This window comes from Stegodyphus dumicola, chromosome 7 (assembly GCF_044657685.1).
Source record: "Stegodyphus dumicola isolate Sdum_Otavi_A_Nest chromosome 7, ASM4465768v1".
NCBI classification, from domain to species: Eukaryota; Metazoa; Arthropoda; class Arachnida; order Araneae; family Eresidae; genus Stegodyphus; species Stegodyphus dumicola.
This window is the reverse complement of record NC_140774.1, coordinates 39,974,466-39,995,657: the sequence shown is the minus strand read 5'-3', so window position 1 is coordinate 39,995,657 and position 21,192 is coordinate 39,974,466. Positions and strand designations below refer to the sequence as shown.

The 21,192-nt window shown below is 31.9% G+C and overlaps 2 protein-coding genes and 1 long non-coding RNA gene across 4 annotated transcripts in view; 1 reads left to right on the top strand and 2 right to left on the bottom strand.

Moving 5' to 3' along the window:
* LOC118181699 (neprilysin-1-like) overlaps positions 1-21,192 on the top strand; it is a 482,702-nt gene that overhangs the window by 29,706 nt on the left and 431,804 nt on the right. The window lies entirely within an intron of this gene.
* LOC146996158 (uncharacterized) overlaps positions 1-21,192 on the bottom strand; it is a 118,804-nt gene that overhangs the window by 81,300 nt on the left and 16,312 nt on the right. The gene's annotated exons all lie outside the window — the stretch shown is intronic.
* LOC146996159 (transmembrane channel-like protein 7) overlaps positions 1-21,192 on the bottom strand; it is a 34,538-nt gene that overhangs the window by 1,728 nt on the left and 11,618 nt on the right. Inside the window, exons 3-5 of the mRNA XM_085821330.1 lie at positions 3,394-3,862; positions 2,623-3,226; positions 1,975-2,574 (exon numbers count right to left, since the gene is read on the bottom strand). Of these exons, the coding sequence (XP_085677456.1) occupies positions 1,975-2,574; positions 2,623-3,226; positions 3,394-3,862 (1,673 nt within the window). The remainder of the gene's footprint in view (positions 1-1,974; positions 2,575-2,622; positions 3,227-3,393; positions 3,863-21,192) is intronic.

Genomic DNA, 21,192 nt, shown 5'->3' with positions numbered 1-21,192 from the left:
TCCAATGTGTAACCTAATGTGTCTACAGTGGCGCCCGAACTAAAAGGTGGTGGACGATGATTCTCTACACCCAAGAATTGAAGATTGGGTTCCCTAAAAACGCCAGTCGCTCTTTAAAAGGGGGAGTATATAAGGTATTTATCCCGCTTTCTTAGCATGCTTTCGTAGTGTAGTGGTCCGCACTCCGGGCGCGTATTCCACAGGTCCGTGAGGGCGGACGATTTCCCTCTCCCTCACGGAGAGAGAACAATTTCCGGTGACGGCTTTGCTCGTTTTTCATCTCTCCTGCTTCTAATTAACCTAATGTCTCTACAACGTCAACCAACTTCTTTAACATTAGTGCGGGTATTTTGTTTTGACCTAATGGATAAAAAGATTTCCCAGAGATTTTTCAGAAAAGCACCTTTTTTGATTACAAGGAATGTTTTTCACTTTTTGGCTCCAATGTTTGCACTTTCTTCTACAGCAAATGCTACAAAAGTAGGACAGCTGTCTCCCTTTTATAGCCTCTGAAAATAGCGATTGCTCGGGAAATCGATTAAAATATATTTAAAAATTATAAACACAACCGTCACTGAGCTCATATAAAATTTCTTAGCACTGTAGCAAAACTTAACAAACGTTAGCGGTTTTGAGACATTCATGAAGTTCAAATGAGTTTCTCGATTATTGCTTAAGGGGACATGTGACATGTCGACTGGCAAAATGCAACTATTTCGAGACGAAAGTTATTAAGGTATAACTTTTCTCAAAATAAACTTATACACATAATTCTTTTTTTCATTTAAAATGCATAGATTACAGATTATAGAAAACACATAAAATATATATTAAATGCCTAATATTTTTAAAAACCAGTTGTTTAATTTCACTTACCTTTGACGAATCTCATCGGACAATGTGCTAGTTCGATACACTTTTCTTAAAAAGTACTGCCCCAATCTTCCTCAAATCGAGCATGGTAGTTAAAAATATATCATTTAAGAATAATAAGCAGTATTTTACATTTTACTTAATAAGAAAAAATATTAAAAATAAATTAGTAAAATGCTTTGAAAAATCACAAAAAAATTAGTATTAAATTATTAATATATCCAATACTAATGCTCGTAAATTTTATATCCTGCATAGTTTCAAAGAAATAGTAATGATAAACAACTATGGAAAATTGGCACCTTCCAGGTCGAATAGTTTTCAAGAAAAATGTACCGAAAGTTAAGAAAAACACATTTTGAGAAAAACGAAAAAAAACATTTAAAAACTAATAATTTATAAAAAATATCATTTTAATATTTTCCTGCACCATAATCATCTTGAATTGACATTTCTACATCAAACTGTTTTTGTTTTATAAATTTATTTTTCTTTCTGGCCATTTTAGAAAGCTTTTGGTAAGCGAGCTGGGCCTCACGAATTCTAAGACAATCTATTTTTCTCAGACTCTTTACCATATAAAACCCTGGTTGCATTCCTAATAATTCCATTACTTTACTCCGGCTTTGTACACCATCATTAAAACATATTATGGCATCGAACAAACCCAATTCTCTTTAAGTCACGATCTTTACAAGTCATGATCTTTACAAGTCACGATCTTTACAAGTCATGATTTTTACAAGTCATGATCTTTACAAGTCACGATCTTTACAAGTCATGATCTTTACAAGTCATGATCTTTACAAGTCATGAACTTTACAAGTCCCCTCACAAGAAGCACATTCGTCACCGTAGAGACAATGCTGCTCAGAGTTCATTGACAGAGAAAGAGTTAACTGCTAACCTTGACAAAGCATCAGCATTCCCATGTGAACTTCCTTTGCAGTATGTTACAGTCATGTTATACCGTTGTAACGCTAAGGCCCAACGAGACAGTTTAGCACCATGAGGGGCGCTTTGGGTCAAGTAGGTGAGGGGATTGTGATCAGACACAATCTGCACTTTGGCACCGAAAATCCATGTGTCAAATTTTTTCACTAAAAGGTGTCTTGGTATATCAACGCAGAGAAGTAAACCGAGGCGAATAAATAAATCAGATAGGGTTTGCTTGTAAAGTTGCTGGCCGACATGAGTTTCCCAGCATCTAGGAGAGCGGCAGTTTTTACTTGTTCCAGAACCACAAATATCTCTTGTTTGGCAAGTAATTTGTTGATGGAAAGTGCCTACCATGACTATAATTGATGGCAGAGAGAGAAACACATTCCTGAGAAGTAAAAGGTTGACTTGCTTCTGACCATGATAATTTTCAAAAGAAACTTGAAAAGCAAAAATGGCAGGTGATATACTATTGACAATTACTATATTAACTGCTGACAGGTATTGAATAACCAGAGTTCGGATGCCACTTTTTTCCAACCGACCTTCTTTTTCTTCCTTCATTTGGTAAAATGTAACTAGGTATATCAGATAGAAACAAAGAAATAGCCAAAGTAATATCAAGCAATTGATGACAAATAGAATTGCGTATAGTTTTATCTTTGTAGAAATAGACCATTTCTCGATTTCTTTCTTTTGTCGATCTTCAGCTAAGTTGCTCTTCAAGGCTAAAACTAGGCTGCTATGTTGAAGCGAAGCAGTTTTCGTATGAAGTAAACAGTGATTTCAAGTGCAGATTATTTCATTTGCATAGAATGGAAAGATATCATTTCTTTCCATAAATGCTTCTTTCATACCAAATGAAGAGTACTGGATCATTAGGAAAAAGGGAATCAGAATGGATGCGACAAATACGCAGACAAATGCCAGAGGCACATGGTAAGTGGTGTAATAGATACGAAGATTCCGTGATACGTAAGATCCAAGAAATAACAGAGTGGGCTCCAAAAATCCCGTTCCTTGCAGTACGTTTTGAAGATGATCTAGAAAGATTTCGTGACTGACTGATTTTATATCTTTAAAGTACATTTGATGACAATAAGCAATAATTTCCTCATCTGTTCTATTTCCTTCACTTTCAACAACATCTAAAATCTCTTGTCCCGTTTTAGCCCTGTTTATTATATCTTGTATCAGGAATTGTGAGGTAGAATTCTCATCTTTAAGATTTCCCGCGATTGCAAAATGTGGTAAGATAATAAAAACAAAATTTAGCAAAAATATTATAGTATTCATAAGAAGAAGGAATCGCAATAAGAGAAAGTACGAAACAACACCAGCTCCGAAACGTCCTTCAATCAGTTTCAAAGTTTTATTCCATAATTCATATTTGGTAAAGCATTCCGTGCCTTTTCTTTAACACTGTCAAATTTGCCATTCCCATTTGTTATCCATGACTCTTTTCCAGCAAATATGGCTCCACTTAAATACATCCTTTTTTCTTTCATGGAGACCGGAAGATTTCGTACAAAAGCTATTTCTTTTGGATCACGTTCTTTCACCTCTGGAATAAGAGGTTACTCTATCGAAACTTCAAGTAATTTAATTTCTGGTTTACTTTCTTCTTCCATCATCAAAGATAACTTCCGTATCGCTGAACTCTCTCCTTGAATACTCTGAGATAATCTTCTTATACGCTCTAACTCAGAATCTTTTTCTTTAACGTGAGACTCATCAAGTAAGATTTTTTTAAGCTGTATTTCAAGCACAGATTTTCTGTGAGGGAGCATTGGTAATTTGTAAGGAAAATCATTACTCATGTCGGACTTGACTCCCTCGTCGTTAACGACATTGATAGTTTCATCATCATCTTCCTTACTCTCAGGATTATCATTCTCATTTGAACTGCTTACTGGTTCTTCATCACTGTTATTCACCTGCAAAATAGTCTTCTCTTCTTCATGATCTGTCTCTTTGTACTCTAAGGGGGATGCACCCCAATGACGATCACTGCTCCACAGTTCAATATTTCCACAGAGCGTTTCATAAGCTGAAGAACTCAATAGCAAGTCGATAACTAGCTTTTTTGAAACAGCACACGTAATGGACACTCTACCGTGAAAATCATCGTCAATTTTCATCTGGAAAACCTTTAATGGAGTAATTTCGTTTTCACCAAAAGCAGAAGATATCTCTATTTTACTTTCTCCTTCGCAAGGTATGTTGTCAACCAATTTCTCACGGACTACTGAAATTTGTGCTCCCGTGTCTACGATTCCATTTAGAATAATATCTCCACATTTAACTTTGACAAGTTTTAATTCATCTATGTTTCTAGACACGTCCACTGATTTTGAGACAGGAATAGAGATCTTGTCAGTTAGCACTTCTGGTTTTTCTTTTTCTGCAAGTGTTTTTTCTTTTTCTGTGCTTGTGTTTGTATTAAGTTGTTTTGTGCTGTTAAAGAAACACTTCTTGGTATCCGAATTTTGGTATATAACTTAGATGTATGACCTTCTTTTCCACAATTATAGCAAGTTAGTTTGAAACTAGGCTTTTGTGGTTCGTCACTCTTACGGGATGGGTACACTCTTGGCGTGTTTTCAGCAGACAGCGATTTATTTCTGAAAGCTCTTTCTGGAAGGGGAGAACGAGGTTGCCATTTTTTATTAGTTCTGTCTGTTGATGGATTACCACCAGTCCATTTTGAGATATTACGAACACTGTCATATTCGTCAAGTTTATCAGCTAATTTCGTTGGAGAAACGAACTTCGCCCAGTCGTCAAGAAGATGGTCTCTTACTTCATAGGGTACTTTTTTCTTAATTTGGTCAGTAATAATCAAGTCTTTAAACGCGGCAAAATTTGTGATTTCAAGACCATTGATCCATTCTTCAAAATAACTTGTAATTTCGTAGCAAAAATCTCTCCATAATTTTTCAGCGCTCTTTTGGTGCATTACAATTTTTTTCTAAAGCTTTCAGGATTTAATTTAAATGTCTTCAATAAAATGGCCTTAATGTACTCATAATCTTCAAAATTTTCTTCAGATTCCCTACCAATTAATTGAATGATTTCAGATGGCATTAAAGTCAATAAACATGAAACCCAATCTTTAGGATCAATCTTTGTCCTTTTAGCTTGTCTTTCAAATAAGGATAAATAAATCACAATATCATCGTGTCTTAAATTGAATTTGGGGATAAGCTTAATTAAATCAAAATTATGATGTCCATTTTCATTTGTTGGTGGAGTTTGTGTTAGTCGAACACGAGATTCAATTTCGAGTTTCCTCAATTCAAACTCCATTTGCTCTCTTTTCTGCTGTGCTTCTAATTCTTCTTTCCTTCGCTGTTCCTCTTCTTTTCTTTTCCTATCTTCAACAATCGTTAAAAACACTTCTTTAGCAAATGCTTCATCATATGTATTACTTTGAATTATTTCATTTTTTAACGCCACGATTTTCATACTTGGATCTACTTGAATTTCTAATTCATCTGCTAAAACTAGCAAATCCTCTTTTTCCCACGTACCATAAAAGCCATGTCTCGATTTTAAATAAACCTTATTCTTTGCAAATTTAATAAAAAAAACTAATTTCTTGTTAATGCGTCCTTCAATTTATCATTAACATTAGTTAAAATATGAACTCCCTGATTGAGGTTTTCTCTTTCGTTGGGGAAACAAAAAAAAAATCGCTTCTATGTGTAACACTGTAGCAGCTGGCTGACGCCAAGTACTGATTTCTGATTTTATTCAGTCAATAGACTCTTAGTTTTATAAAAAGCAATTTTTTTTCTTTCTCTATTTAAATATAATTCACAATGAATTTAATTTTATTCGGCACGAAAATCAATCAGTGGAATCAATACTTAATGTGTTGTTTGTTCACCTACTCTGGCGAGTCAAACGAAATTACATTTGAACACTGGCATATTCATTACTTTGACAAGTAAATAAACTAAGATTCCATGACGGAAACAATAATTAACTTTTCATAATCTTAATTAATTATTTTACGTTTACAAGGTAAATTGAGCTCCCACCTGAGTTATTTTGGTTAATTAATTAATTATATTAATTATATGCGGGGAAACCCCGATCCTGTCGACTGCGCCAGTAAAACTCCTTTCCTTATTTCAATATAATGGATATTGAACCTTGTAGGAAGAACAAAACTAAATTTTCAGAATGAACAAAATACTTTTATTTGAGTTTTAAAAACAGAACTCAAAAAAATAAATACTGCAGCTCTTAACTATCAAAATTTTAAACTCTTAACTACTACAGTTAAAACTCTTACAACTATTAAAATACTAAAAAACATTAAACTCTCTAAAACAAAAAATATAAAAATCTTCCGAATCCTTTCTTGTTGCCACACCATAAAATGCAAGTTCTTATCCTATTATTTATATTTCACGTTCTCTTTAAGTCACGATCTTTACAAGTCAGGATCTTTACAAGGCCTGATCTTTACAAGTCACGATCTTTACAAGTCACGATCTTTACAAGTCATGATCTGTACAATATGGAAGATAATATTCCGACATATTTGAAAAGTTGATGAGTCAGGATCATGTGTTTATGCTTACGATTATAACTGTTTTAGGAAAAGAGGAAATATTATGTAATATTAATAACTATGGGGAACTGTATAATCTTATAGCAAATGTTCCTAATGACTGAATGTTATATATAACAATATGTCATACAATATAAGAACTACAATGATGTATGCAGTAATACACTGAATGATACGTATAGTCATAAGTTTAGGTATGAAACCGTTAGAAATATATGTTTTACGTTAGCAGTCAACAAAGACTACAAAAATTAAAAAAAATATCTCCTACTTTAGCCGCTATAAATAATTGAGCTGTCCCAGATAATAGCCATCATTAGCAGTCTCATTTGTGGAACTCATTGTCCTTGCTCTAATTGGTCCGTTTAATTGATCCTATTCCCCAAAGAGCACTTAATCAGTTCCTTCAACGGTATGCTGTCCGTTTATTCTTAACAACAACTCTGAATATTCCAGAAAATACATTTTATTGTCAAAGACATACTTTAATTTTTATTTGTAGTGTATACATTGAGAAGTTTACTTTAAAATTTCCCTGTAATGACATTAGTCCCATTAGAAACTGTTCCCGGTTTCTTTACCGTAAAAATATGAATCTGCCTAAATTTTATAATGGATTGGAAAGAAAGTAATTTCGGTTTGCACAAATAGTTAGCGTTATGTTCGTTTTGTTATTCTTCTGTCAAGTTTATATATTTATTTTCCTGTTGAGATTTGGCAGCTGACATTTTTAGGTTGCTATAGAAACAAATTCTACGTATTTTTGTTTACTGTTAATTTATGGTCAGTTTTAACATGGGATGCAAACATAACAATTTTCGACATAGTTTACTTTTTTTATTTTCATAAGGGATAGAAAGCGGCTGCACAAAGAGATATGTGAAGTATCATAAGCGTTAATTGCCTAACAGAATGCATTGTGTGAGAATTGGTTTAAAACTTTCATCTGGAGATATTTTTACCAACGTTTCGGCCGACCTTCTGAAGTCGATGATGACAAAGATAAGGCGATAATTGAATCGAATAAAATTTCAGTGACCGTGGTTCAAAGAGAGTTAACTGAATTGCGTTGAAGAGTTTATGCTGTGGGATTATCAATAATCTACAATATTTCTTGTGTGTTAAGAAGAATTTGCATCATTTGTTTTGCATTTTCCTTATGTTTTTTCCTGTGTAGTACTGCTAATTGAAATAAATTATTAAATTGTCAATTTCTTTCTGGTTCATCTGGAGTATTATTTACTTGAAGAGCTCTCCACGACCTCGCAACAATATATAGTTAATTGGGATGCAGAATTATAATCGAGCTGCTTTTTATGTAGCAAAACTGTATGTTTATATTATGCAAACGAGAACGACCCAGCAATAATTAAAGAGCCGGAAAGTTCTTTCTTCCTTCTCCAAATGTTCTCCGATACAAGCTTGTGTAATGATCGAAATTCGTTGAATTCGAAGTATTATATAACACTAAACATTCTGTAGGAGTTTATTTATTCCAGATCTGAACTGCGATGCACAGTTGTTACGAAACTACTTATTAGAGCCATCCGATACGCAAACAAGTGGTCGGTTACGTTACCAATGTTGTCGAACATAACTTAGACGCACTTAATAAGACCCCAACATATCATTCCAAACTATGCGAATTTTCATGATCACCGCAATGAGTGTATCTCTGAAAAGACATCAGATCCTACTGAATGACGTGAAGAGAGCACTTATGAACATTTTAATGCAAAAGAATACAACCTTCCATCAGAAGAAAATCTTGATTCGCCAATAAAACAAAAACTTTAATGTGGCAATTTTTTTTCAAACTGAACAAATCATTCGAGACTACAGCCTCGATAAAAAATTGTTATGATTCTTAATACATTATTTCCTACTGTCTCTAATATCTGCGCTCTTCAATTTTTTTCTCCGTTATTTTTAAAAATAAAATGAAGCTTAAAAAAAGAATAATTTAACTTGACAAAAACGCGAAAGGAAGAAATTAAATTCAAAGACTAGATAGCAAAAGAAGATTTTTTTTCACGACGCAAAAAATATTCGAAATTTCGATAATCCCTAACTATTTTTGGAAACAGAAATATCTTGTATTGTAAAAAAATATTATGGACACTAAAATTTATTTCTTACTTTTTTAACATCATTTTAATTTAGTAATTACTTTTTCCTTTTCATTTCCGTTACAAAATGTGCTTTTGAATGATTCAGATTTCTTTCCAAAATGATATTTTTTATACTTGAATTTCTTCGTGTTTATTTTCATTCAGAAAAGTACATAAAAATGTTTAACAAGCTCTGATACTTAAAATAAATCACAGCTCTATGTCTATGACTTCCCTTTTCATGTTTATTTAAGTAAATTAATAACTTAGAATGGTTATTCTTAACCTTCTAAAATACATTACACGAACTTGGTATCTTCTTTATAACGAATCGAAATGAGCTATATAAAAGTTAATACTCATATTATTTCGCAAAAATGTACTGTATTCATAATAGCCTTAATTTTGATCAAAATAATATCGATAATTTAAACTACAACTAAAAACTAAACTCAGTGGCTCAAACAGCCCTAATGAGCCAAGGCCTGCTGTGCCCCGAAATCTGCTTTCTTGACCGTGGGCCCCGGGGTGCGTACGCATATGCCCTGAAAAGTAGTTAGCTTGTCGCAGGACCCCCAGTGTTTAGTCCCCAAGAGTCCTTTTGTACTCATTTTATCGACGCAAGGGATGGAAATCAATGTATGAAAGGCTGAGTCGATCTTGCCCAGTCCAGGGTTCGAACTCGGGGATGTATAATTTACAAAAAAATTAAAAATACAAGTTTCTTACTTTATTCTTCCAAGAAGCGGTTTAGACTCAAAGATTTAATAGGCATTTAGTAGCCGTCGATTAAGAAAACAACAATAATCTGTTTTCCTTTAAATAACAGTTACTAAATTATAAACTTGTTTAAACAGTATCTGGTTAAACAGTTTCTAGCCACTAAATCAGCTAACTATACTTCGACTTCAAGAATATTAGAGTCCTAACGGTTTGGATAAGTTACTGTGAAAATCGCTGTAAAAAGGAACTGCGTTTAAATCTCAGATGCTAAAGACATACCAAGTCAAACAATACACTAATATGCCATAGTATGTCGAAAGCAATAAACTTCATCACGACTTTGCAGTCTTGCGTTTTACAACTTACTCTGTGTAGCTTCAAAGAAGTTCATTAAGTAATTAGGTAATATTGGTACCCAGGAGTTACCTCTATTAAAATGTAATTTCAGTTTATATGAAAACTGTAGAAACAGTTTCAATTTATCTGAAATACTCAGAGCAGTTTTAACTTCCCTCATACTATAAGTTTATTGCTGTTAGTGGTTAAGTGGTAAAATCACTGAATATTGGTCTGGTTTGACCTGGGGTTAAACATTAGCTAACGAACTGAGCGGGAGTTTTTGTGTTTTCCTCCATGTGTAAAGTGGGTACGATCCACCTTCCACTAGAAATCGCTCCAGAGTTCTCAGCTCTAGAGAGAGACAGAGAGAGGCGGGGGGGGGAGTTCATCACTTTAGGCAGATAACCTTCGTGTGCCTTGTCTTTTTCCTAATTTTATAGGGTTTAAAAGACGTTTCGATGAAAAACAAATGGCTTTCATTCTATGTATCTTATTCACAATTCTTAAACTCAGAAATTATTAAATTCATCACACAGGTTTTTCTAAATATAGTTCTTACACTTACTAATTTATACACTATAGATATAAATTTAATAGCTTGATTGCTATCTTTTAGTGCCACATTTTTAAAACTACTGAGTTAAATAGGCGAACAGGACTATAAGAATTTGTTTGCCTAGTAATCTGTTTCATAATCTTAATAATCTGATGAATAATAAAATTTTATTTATCAAAATAAGTCATATATTCTTTAAATAAATGCGTCATAGTATGACATAACAGGATCCTGTATAAAAAAGATATTAGTATTAAAAGGTTACGAAATCTTTGCATTTTGTTCTTAGATTTTTATATCTCTTTGAACGACTTTATGATAACGTTGAAATCAGTTAAGCAAAGAATAATCTCAAATGCTGAAGATAAATAATTTCTAGCTTAGATATTTGTTGCGATTTTTTTCGTAGTATAATTCGCACTTTTTGCTGTAACATAATGATAAATAAACATTCAGCTCTCTGTCTCAATAAGAGAAACCAAAGCTTAGTGTTGTTATTTGTACAAAATGTGAGAGTCGTTTGTCATTAAATTTTAATAATAAAAAAGCATCTAATAACTACAATCAATCTATGATTTATAAATTTGCGTAATATTTAAGCTTTAAATCTAAATTCATTATATATTGAAACGTTGTTTATTCAACATAAGAAATCTCATTTTCATAGGTTGTTAACATACTACTTAAAAAAGCAATTATAATTGATATGTAGTTTCTTTGTTTATGTATTTAAACTTAAATTAACGCTATCGTTTATTGTATTAAAAGGTGAACATCTTTATTCATCACAGTGTGATTTATAAATATGCATAGAATTTAAATTATAAATTTGAGTTCAAAATTATTGACAACTACCTTATGCAATATAAAAAATTAGATTATATTCGTGATTAATTTATCATTATTTTGCCCAATGGAAGGTTGTTTTATGAATTGTAATTATAACTAATCTGTAGAATATGAATATGTACAACATTTAAACCCCAAACATTCACGTTTCCTTTGCTTAAAGCAGGAGGCTTTTATTCATCACCATTGCAAATGGTCTGGGATCAATAAATATGTATAACAGTCAAACTTTAAATTTTCATTCATGTCTACTGAGATTGTTTTTATTCGGCACAGACCTACTGAGATTGTCTTTATTCGGAATTTTCGCCATTATTTTCTTCAGAAGAATTCGAAACTGTACTTATTTAGTTTGAAGCGTTTTAGTAATAAACCTGTTCCATATGTTGGATTATCTACTGTTACGACGATTCGAATGATTCTGACGCGAAAATTTTGAACACTTCGAGAATACGATTAGGTAGCGTAAACTGCTTGTGTATGTACGCACACTGTGATGGCGAATGATCTCGAAGATTCTATGAAATCTGTCTTCGCGTGCGCGCTTCGGAATGCAGCCGAAGTAGAGTTTAGGTATAGAAGATCTGTTTAGAAAGACAGAGTTACTTCTGAGTTTTTTGTGAGAGAAGAGGAGTGTTGTGCGAGAAATTGAAATACGTAGTAAGAAAATATTGGTCTCAAATATTCAAATAAGATAAATAAGATTAACGTATAGCATTCGTATATGGAGTTTGCAAATAAATCTTTTTTTTTTTTTTTTTTTGGTCACTATCTTTAAAACTTCTGAAGATGCCTTATGCTTATTAATAATGATGCAAATTACATATTTTCACTAGAAACTTCAAAATTTGTTAAATCATGAACTAAAATGAAATTCTATAATGTGATGAATGTTTTCGTTGTTTTGAACTACGAGAATATAACAAAATTCTTGAATAACTTAAATAAATCATTGTTCAAAAGTATAAAAAATAACATAAATCTTTATTCAAATGAATAACTCGCTTTCAGATGAGCAGAATTCCTTACTTCTCAACTGCCCATTAATTTCATATGCATCAAATTTATAAAGTTTCTAGTTTTAGAGAATCATCAAAGTTATGTTCCCACCATAGCATTTTTCTGTCTTTGGCTCATCCGCAACATACTCGGTACATTCTGTTTCACACTTCGCCTTCAAGATCATCCGAATTGCTTTGAGATCTATTCTTTAGAGCTTGTGTTAAAAATGCTATATTTGTGCTAACCTGCACGATCTCGCAAAATTGAATTTCTAGTCTAGGTACAGTAATAATGTATTCACCACCCTACAGAAAGTATAGCAAGAATACACTAGTTTAATTGATTGTTTATGTAACTAAACGAAATTATGTCAAACGCTTTAAGTGACACATAGATGCTTTTCTTTTAATTTCTTGTTTTTCTTATCACAGTAATTTTGTAAACATATGTAATATAGCAGTGATGCAATTCAAATAATATTAATAACAATTCGGTATATTAGGAGGACACGATTCTGCGATATGTCGTGGGGTGAGTGGTTTGAACAGAGCTATATGAATACAATTAATCGAGGAACCGGGAAATTAAAATAGACTTCTAGCAATTTTATTAAAATTTCGAAAACCTAAAAATATATTTAGTTGCTTGTTTCTGACTTTCGTGAATTTCATTTTTATTGTTTACATCAAATTAAACACCTAATCAATTCTCACTGTGATGTATAAATACTTTTCAACCTGCTTAACACTGCGTAAGTTTTTCGAAGTTTTATCTGCATCATGTTGCATTCAAAGGAAAGTTCGCGAATTGAAGCGCAGTTTTATGTAGCATCTTGAGAAATTGGAATGTCAAATAAGCTTTGCATCTTTTTCAACTTGTGCATTCAGGGTCCTTAATTATGCATAAAATATTCTTCATGCTATCGCTGCAGTAGCAAGATTATTATTTAATCAATGATCATTAATTTAGATGATGAATTAACTTTAAATGCTTATTTTTTGATAAAAAGGGAAACTCTTGGATAAAGATGATTTTTTCTAAAAATGCGCATACGTTAACCGCCGGAAGGCTTGTGTTAAGGTCTACGGAGACTTGATTCTTTTTTTGTTGTAAATATAATTCGGCTCGGTCATTTTCCTCCTACATTCTTTGCTATTTTGGCTGCAGCTTAAGCTAGTCTTTCTAGTTATTTATTAAACCGGCAAAGCATACAGGGAAGCTATATCTTCGTGAGGTCTTTGTAAAGGAAACTGGCAGAGGAATTCATATGACATGCGGAGAAGCCACAAACCACTTCAGTAAATATCCAGAATTTGCTGTTAAAGGCTTCAAAGCACTGGGACTTATAGACTTGGTCTATTAACATTAGCTTAAGTGCACGCAAAAACAACAACAACACTATGAATTCAGTATCTGCAATCAGTTTTAATCGGAAGTTGCCTTTTTCTTAAATGCCTAAAATTTCTGCTAGTTTTTAATGTATCCAATTTCGGTTTGGATATATATTGGAAAAAAAGGAATCGAGGTATAAAGTGGGAGAGTCGTTTGTTATTTATAATCAAGAAAATACCACTTACTCATGACATTTTGAAAAACATTTCAAGTCTAAACCCGTAACTCTCGGAAGGTTAATAACTTGCATTATGCAAAATGCGTTTAGACATGATGTTATGCCGTAGGCGATCAATTTCTGAACACTCGTAAAGAAGCAGTATTAGAAAATATTTAGGAATATATGCTAATATAAATATCGGTTATTTTAAGATTCTTGTGCTACTAATTCCAGATACGCTTTATATAAAGGATGTCTTAAGACGATTAGAAGTAGGGAAATATGTACAAATTTGGAACTTCGATCAATATTAATAATTTTTTTAACTGTTGGACACCAGTTTTCCCATTGCTTTATGCTATTTTTCCTAAAATACTTTAATTACTTTTCCAAGCAGAAAAGTTTAAAAATCTTTGTTATTTTACTTCTAAGTGATTAAATGATGCGTATAAACCAGAAGCACATTAGTGCTTTTAAATTATTCTGTGAGTAATTGCTTGAGTCTCAGTATGCAATCTCAGCTTTCAGTGCCTTCACAGCTTGAAATATTTAAGAGGTATCTATGTTTAATGCTGTTAAATCCGCTTAGGTTTCGTTCCTTCGTCGTATTTTTCAAATTAGCATTTCTTGACAATCAGCATTATTTAAAATTCTTCCTAATTCACTTCCATTATGAAAATCATCCGGCATTAAACTAGATTTGCATTATTTCCTTTCTTTAACAAAGAACGCTTTTCCATAATGTCTTCTAATTTCTTCCGAAATCTTCGAAGAATTCAAAGTCATTTAAAGAAAGTTGTTTTGAAACAGAATCTGGCAACAGAAATCTCTTCCTCGAACTCCGTCGAGATCACTTGTCCATGAATTATTGAAAACTAGTCCCGAAAACTGCGATGTTTAACTCTTGCCACTAAATAATGAAATTCCCTCTCCTGAAATTCTAAGCGATTCGCCAGTTCCTTGTTATGCACATCTTGTTTCATAAGCGTTCCCCACTTGCAAAGTGTTTACATTTCTCTGTGTTCAGCAAACAAATTGATAGCTGGAAATAACAAAGAACCTGAAATTAGACTGCTTAAAGAAGGAGAGATTTCTAACGAGTTTTCTTGCGAATTCGGAAATTAATGCTGATCACATGCATGAGCTTCCGCCATACTTCTTTGAATATGAATTTAGATTCGTGAGTGCAACAAAGTTTTATGTTGCAATAAAACCGTGAGAGATATCGATTCACATTCTCTTGGACGATAGCCCCCTCCCTACTGATAGAGTGATTAGTGATAGATTGATGAGATAGAGTGATGAGATACCGATAGAGTGATGCTGACTGCCGTAATGATGGGCCAGAGTTCGAGTCCCGAGGAAGGCATGGATGTCTGTAAGTTTATAGTGTCTGTGCAGCAAGCAAGTAGGCCCTTAAAACACACGGCGAGGTGAAAATTCTCTCGAGAGGTCAATGGTAGGGGAACAAGAGTAGAAGGCCTTCGGCCCACTACCTGCGGTGTTTCTCTTCGAAATTAGGGTGGAATTGCACAGTTAGTACAGTCGGACTATACGACCAATGGAGAAACTCTGATATACTGCTCACTTCTACCTGTACCTCTCCTGGACAATCATTGCTCATAGTGCAGAATCAATTTTAGCTAAATTATTTCAAGACCATTTTTATATCTCGGTTAATTTAATGTTATGCAAAAAGAACAATGCAGTCTCGTAATACATCAGTTAATATATAGCTAAATACTTACAACAGTTTTAAGAATAAAAATATATATAATTACGATTACATTTAAATACTTTGTCTCATGCTGATACTATAAATAATAATAAAATCTTAAAAGCTCAAGTTTTAACGCGGTGCGAAAGGAGCTGTTTGAAAGTTTAATGTGGCTTATCAGTAGACATTATAGATGCAAATGGTGAAATAGCGAAACATTTCATAGGATGTTCGATGATTAAACATTTAGACTACCATGAGAACGTTATACATTAGAGGTTCTCAACTCTTTCTGCCCCGTGCACACCTTTACTCACTACTTAAAGTTCATTCCTCCCTCCCTTCCCAAACTTGAAAACATTCATATACATTTATTTAGATTTATATTATTTTTAATGTGTTTTATAAATTAAACAACAAAAAGTATAGAAAATGTTGATAAATACCCAAACTTGAATAAAATTAAATAAAAGTAGTTTTATATTTAAGAATATATAATAATTTATATTCCTAAATATTAAAAAACTAATAATAAAATTGAATAAAAGTAGTTTTATAATATTCACAAACTAAAATGCTGAATAGTTAAATAAAATATTGACCGCACTGCCCCCTCAAAACTATGAAATTCCCTCCTAGGAGGATTCCTCTACTGGTTGTGAAATTGTTTTACTTATCTTCTGTGTATTTAAGAAGTGAAAAAATATGTAACATAATTTCTATAAAAATACTTAATGCTTTTAATTAGATATATCATGAATTATATGCATTTTTATTTAAATCAATTAAATTAAAAGTTTTTAAAATATTATTAAGTGCTACATGTATTGCTTTTAAATAGTTTAGTTTAATTGATAACACACAGATTAAATACGGTAAAATAATATCTTACGCTTTCCTGAATGGTAACATACTAAAATGAAAAGTGCAACAATTCAAAATCTTGTTTCGGGATTAATAGTCCTTTTGTCCAAAACAAATCTTTTAAAAATATATTTGATTCCTTCGAATTTCATTAATAGTGAGGTTTTTGTTTGATATCTGATCTTTGCCATTATTCCCGTTAATACCTCAGAAATTAGAATGTCGTTTTCCTTTTGTTCGGTATGAACAAAAAATTAATCCTGTTATATTTTGACCATTTGTAGGAGAAATTTTAAGTGAAGTGGTTACGTGTTCAGTGTTACTTTTATAATTTTTGCAGAAAAATCTAAATTTCGAGGTCAAAATATCATTAAGTAGTTTCGAGTTTTAAAAGCGTTTTAATTGATTTCCTTATTTCTTTACAAAACTCAAATGTATATGTACTCTGCGAAAAAAAAGGGGGCAGTTTTATATCTCCCGTTCTACTGGGCCGATTGACGTAATTCAACTTGCGTTTTTCATATATCGAAAGCGCAACTTAGAACTTGTATTAGATTTATATATAGCATTGTTCTAATATAGGTATTTTGACACAAAATCGGACTTTTTCTGAAATGACATGTCAATTTTTTCCATATTTCTATTCTACGACTCAAATTACGCCAAGCTACCAAGTTTGTAAAAATCGCATGAGTATGTTTTAAAAAATTAGCTTTCAAAATTTTAGCTTCTCAATGTTAATTGAGTTGGATATATATTATTATTTATTAATATATATTATTTACTAATCTCTGGTTTTTTTAATTAAACTTATTTCATTCTTCCTTTCATATTTCGAAATTCAGGTTCATTCCAAATACAATTCACCTATTTTTTATGATTTATTTTTAAAATTTGTAATTTTAAATAATATTTATGAATTTTTCGAAAAAAGGCTTGAACCATAATCTATAAAATGTTTACCATCATCTTAAAATAGACGTATTTCTAAGCATACACTTGTAACTGTGTGTGATTTGGACACTTTGTCAAAATTATTTAAGAGTAGGAACGATGTGACTTTTTTCCCGCTCATGGTTTGGCTTGGTTTATTGAGATTACGGCGAAGCACACTAGAGCTATCTACCTAAGGGGATGGATGCCTTCGTGGAGGACTTTCTAAGGGAAACTGGCTCGTATACACGTTACACATGGGGAAAACCACGGAAACGCCCATGCAGCCAGCCCGTTCGTGGGATTCGAACCTCGGACCGAACTACCAGTGTTCAGCGACTTAAGATAACATAAACCGCTCGGCAGTTGGTGGGCGCTTTTTCCCGCTCATGCAAAATATAGAAAGGCAGGAATTCGCCAAGTGAATTAGTCTTAGCGTAAACTGAAAAAAAATTGCACCAAGATAAATTTTTTAATTTCTCCATAAATGATGCACCAAATGTTACAAAATTTCATATTTAGGCATAATTTGAGTTGTAGAATCTAAATATGGAAAACAATTGGTATGTTATTTCAGAAAAGGTCTGATTTTGTGTCAAAATACCTATGTTAGAACAAAGCTATATATAAATCTGATATATATCCTAAGTCGTGCTTTCGAGACATGAAAAACGCAATTTTAATTTTGTCAATCTGCCCACTAGAAGATCATTGATTGATCATTGGTCATTGATCATTGAAGATCAAGGGGAGATATACAATTGTCCCTTTTTTTTAGCAGCGTACTTGACATGTGTATCCGAAATATGTTTTGACTTTAATACAAATTAAATCATTTAAATTAAGCGAGGGAATTTTGTGGTTTTATTGCCACTGGAGGACAGTTTATTTGAGTCAAAAACAAGTACCTTCACAAGCCCTTTCAGTAGTAATTGATAATTATTACTAAAAATGTTTGTATTTGTCAGCAGAAAAATAAAGATAACATAATACTGAGCTAGCATAGAACTGCAAATGGTAATAACTAGTTCAAGAGTTATACATAAAATTATACAACCATTATACTTCAAATGGGCATCGGTCAAGAAACAGAACATTTTAACATGTCATATACTAATACAAATCTGTATGCAAGAATACCTAAATAATCTATATGCAGAATAGCAAAAAACGTTACTTAGAAGCTCTGTTGTGAGACTGACTGTACAAGATCGCAATGAAATAAATATAGGTGATTAAATTAATATTTTTACGTCTAAATAAACAGGAAACTCATTTGCAGACGTCCAAAAATCTGCAATTTAAAACTTTTTAAATGTTGAGAATTTAAATGTTCTTATGCTTTTTCTCCTGTCAACAGCCTCTTAAGAGAACACCAGGCTCGACAGATTTTATTATTTCCATGCTGATATTGAAATCCCAATGTCCCAACGTCCCAACGTCCATGCCTGATATTGAATTCGAGTCTGAAACTATTGGACTAAGAGAATAAATCTACGTTATAATCCTTATGCCGTTCAGAGTTGCTTCGGCATAAAATAAGAGCAGATGAGTAGCTTAAACAAATGCAAACAAGATTTAAAAGCAGCAAATGGCATTATCTGAAATAAAGATGAGTAGATTAAAGTAAAAATAAAATGCACTTAGTAGTACTTAACAGAAAACGAAATTAAACTGAAAACAGATAGCATGATAAATACAGGGATTTAAAATAAATTAGTAAACCAGTAAAAATCAATGAGATGGTTTTCAAATTTCAAACCTAAACCAATACCTAATTATAGAATTCCTTGTCATTAAATCCAAAAATATAAAAACACTATTCTTCACGAATATCTCTAATGAGCCAATAGCTTTGTCGGTAAGCAGAAACGCCGGATTCCTCTCTTCAGCCTCTTCATCACTTCATCCTACTTATTTTGCTTATAGTCTTATCTATTTACATTATGTAAGTTTCATTTTATTTAACATAATCGTTTTTTCCAATCAGCGAGTATTCGGTATTGTTGATTGCGTAATAATCAGAAATTTTATCGTATAATCACAACGGTTAATTAGGACGAAACATTTGCTTAAAAATATATTATTCTATTAAAGAATTTTAAAATATTAATTTCTTTATTTACTTTATATGACTACTAGCTTAATAATATGTATTTTGAATAAGTATGCCGTTTATACAGATAAAAAGGAATGTCACTTAAAAGAGAAATCAAAAATAATTGCTGCGTCTTTCTTAATTGCAGTATAGATGTTCTCATTTGAAAAGCAAAAACACCAAAAGAAAAAGATGTTTAACCACAAGATCAAACAATATTCTTGCTTGCGGCAGTTTCAAGACATGATTCAAAATCGAAAATGTTATTATCGCATTAATCAATAAAAAAGAAAATATCAAATGACATTTTCTTTGAGGATATTTTAACAGCCTTAGGCTATACAGTATTTATTTAGCGATTCGACCTGATAATTAAACGGCATATTTCTTATCTGCTGTATTAAAATTTAAATATATTCTGCAATTTTTTACTGATTTTAAATTTGTTAATAGTAATTATAGGTTTGCTTTCATTTTTTACATTCGCACATTGCAGGAAATAGATATTTATATGATTACCTAAATGCTTTACATATATTAATTATGCATACTATTTTGTTTTGAGGTTAAAACAGTAATCTTTTAATAAATAATTATCGAATAAAATTTTTTAAGAATTTTAAAACTTTTTAAAATTTATTCTATGTACTTCCGTGTTGTTTGCACCAAAAGATAAGTTAATAGATACTGATGCTAGGTTCGGTTTCACTCAAATTTTTCAAATTACTGAAAGTGTATTATGAAGCAATTTGTTTAGCTACATTTTATTTTTACTTTTAATTTAAATGTGATATAAGGCACTTCATTTTAAAATATAACAGTAGCAATATGAGGTTTTGTTATTAAACTTATGCTCTTTTGAACTGCATAAGAAATTATGTTCTTTAAATGTAAGTACAAATAAGTAGTTTTAATTATTTTGTATAATGTTAATCTCATTAATTTACGAAAGGGATCTTAAAGTGTTACTGTACACGTAAACATGGTTTAATACCTTCTCCCACAATTACTTCCTATCAGAGCCAGATTTAGACTTGATAAGGCCCTAAGATATTTGAAATATGGTTCCCTTTATAAGTCTATTATAATATATTTTAATACTATTTATACTATATTTTAATTTTTGGGGGCCCTAATCTTGGTTAGTTTATACGTAAATCCGGCCCTGCTTCCTAACAGATGACCAATATTTACAATATTTCTGAAAATGACCACTATTTCTGAGAACATATATCTATGTACAAAATTACTGTATTCTTCTCTAATGCAACCATGCCTTAACCGAATCGAGACCATTGTATAGAATTAAAAGGACTACTATAATGAATTACGTTAATATAAAACAAAAATATTTTATTAATTAATTAAACTGAAGACTTAACATTGCCAATTCTCACTACAGCTGAAAAACTAATTTTATGGAAAGTTCTAGTTAATCATTCTTAAACTATTACTTTTCTCCTTCTCAAGGAGCTGTAATTTACAGGATAAACTTGGCTTATGATACAGCGCCTTAAATTATACATATTCCGAAAGTTCTTATTCTAATGTTTTCGTTATCTTTTCCAATAGTTCAAAACGTATCACAAATTAAAATTCAAATGGTACTAACGAAGTGCATTTCTGTTTTTAAAAGTTATACCAATCAATCAATCGTTAAGGTACGAGTGCGAAAACGACATATTGAAATGCCTGGCTGACATATTGAATGCCTGCACTTCTAACTAGTAGACAACGAAAGAAATTCTAGTCGAAAAAGATAGTTTCGATTCTTCCCTGAAACTCTAACTCTCCAACAAGGTTTAAAATATGAGGTTGTAAATGAGATGATTGATAAAAAGATGTTTGCTTTTTAAAAGTAAAAAGGTTTTAAAAAGATAAATGAATAACGGAAAGACAATATAAATTAGACGGACTTTATTACATTAATAGTTAAATAAGCTATACTGCTTTTTGTTACAATGATTATTTTAAACAATATTTATGAAATTATAAAACATTTTCTTTCACCTTACCGACGGCCCTTATGGCGTAATTGGGAAGCAGTTTCG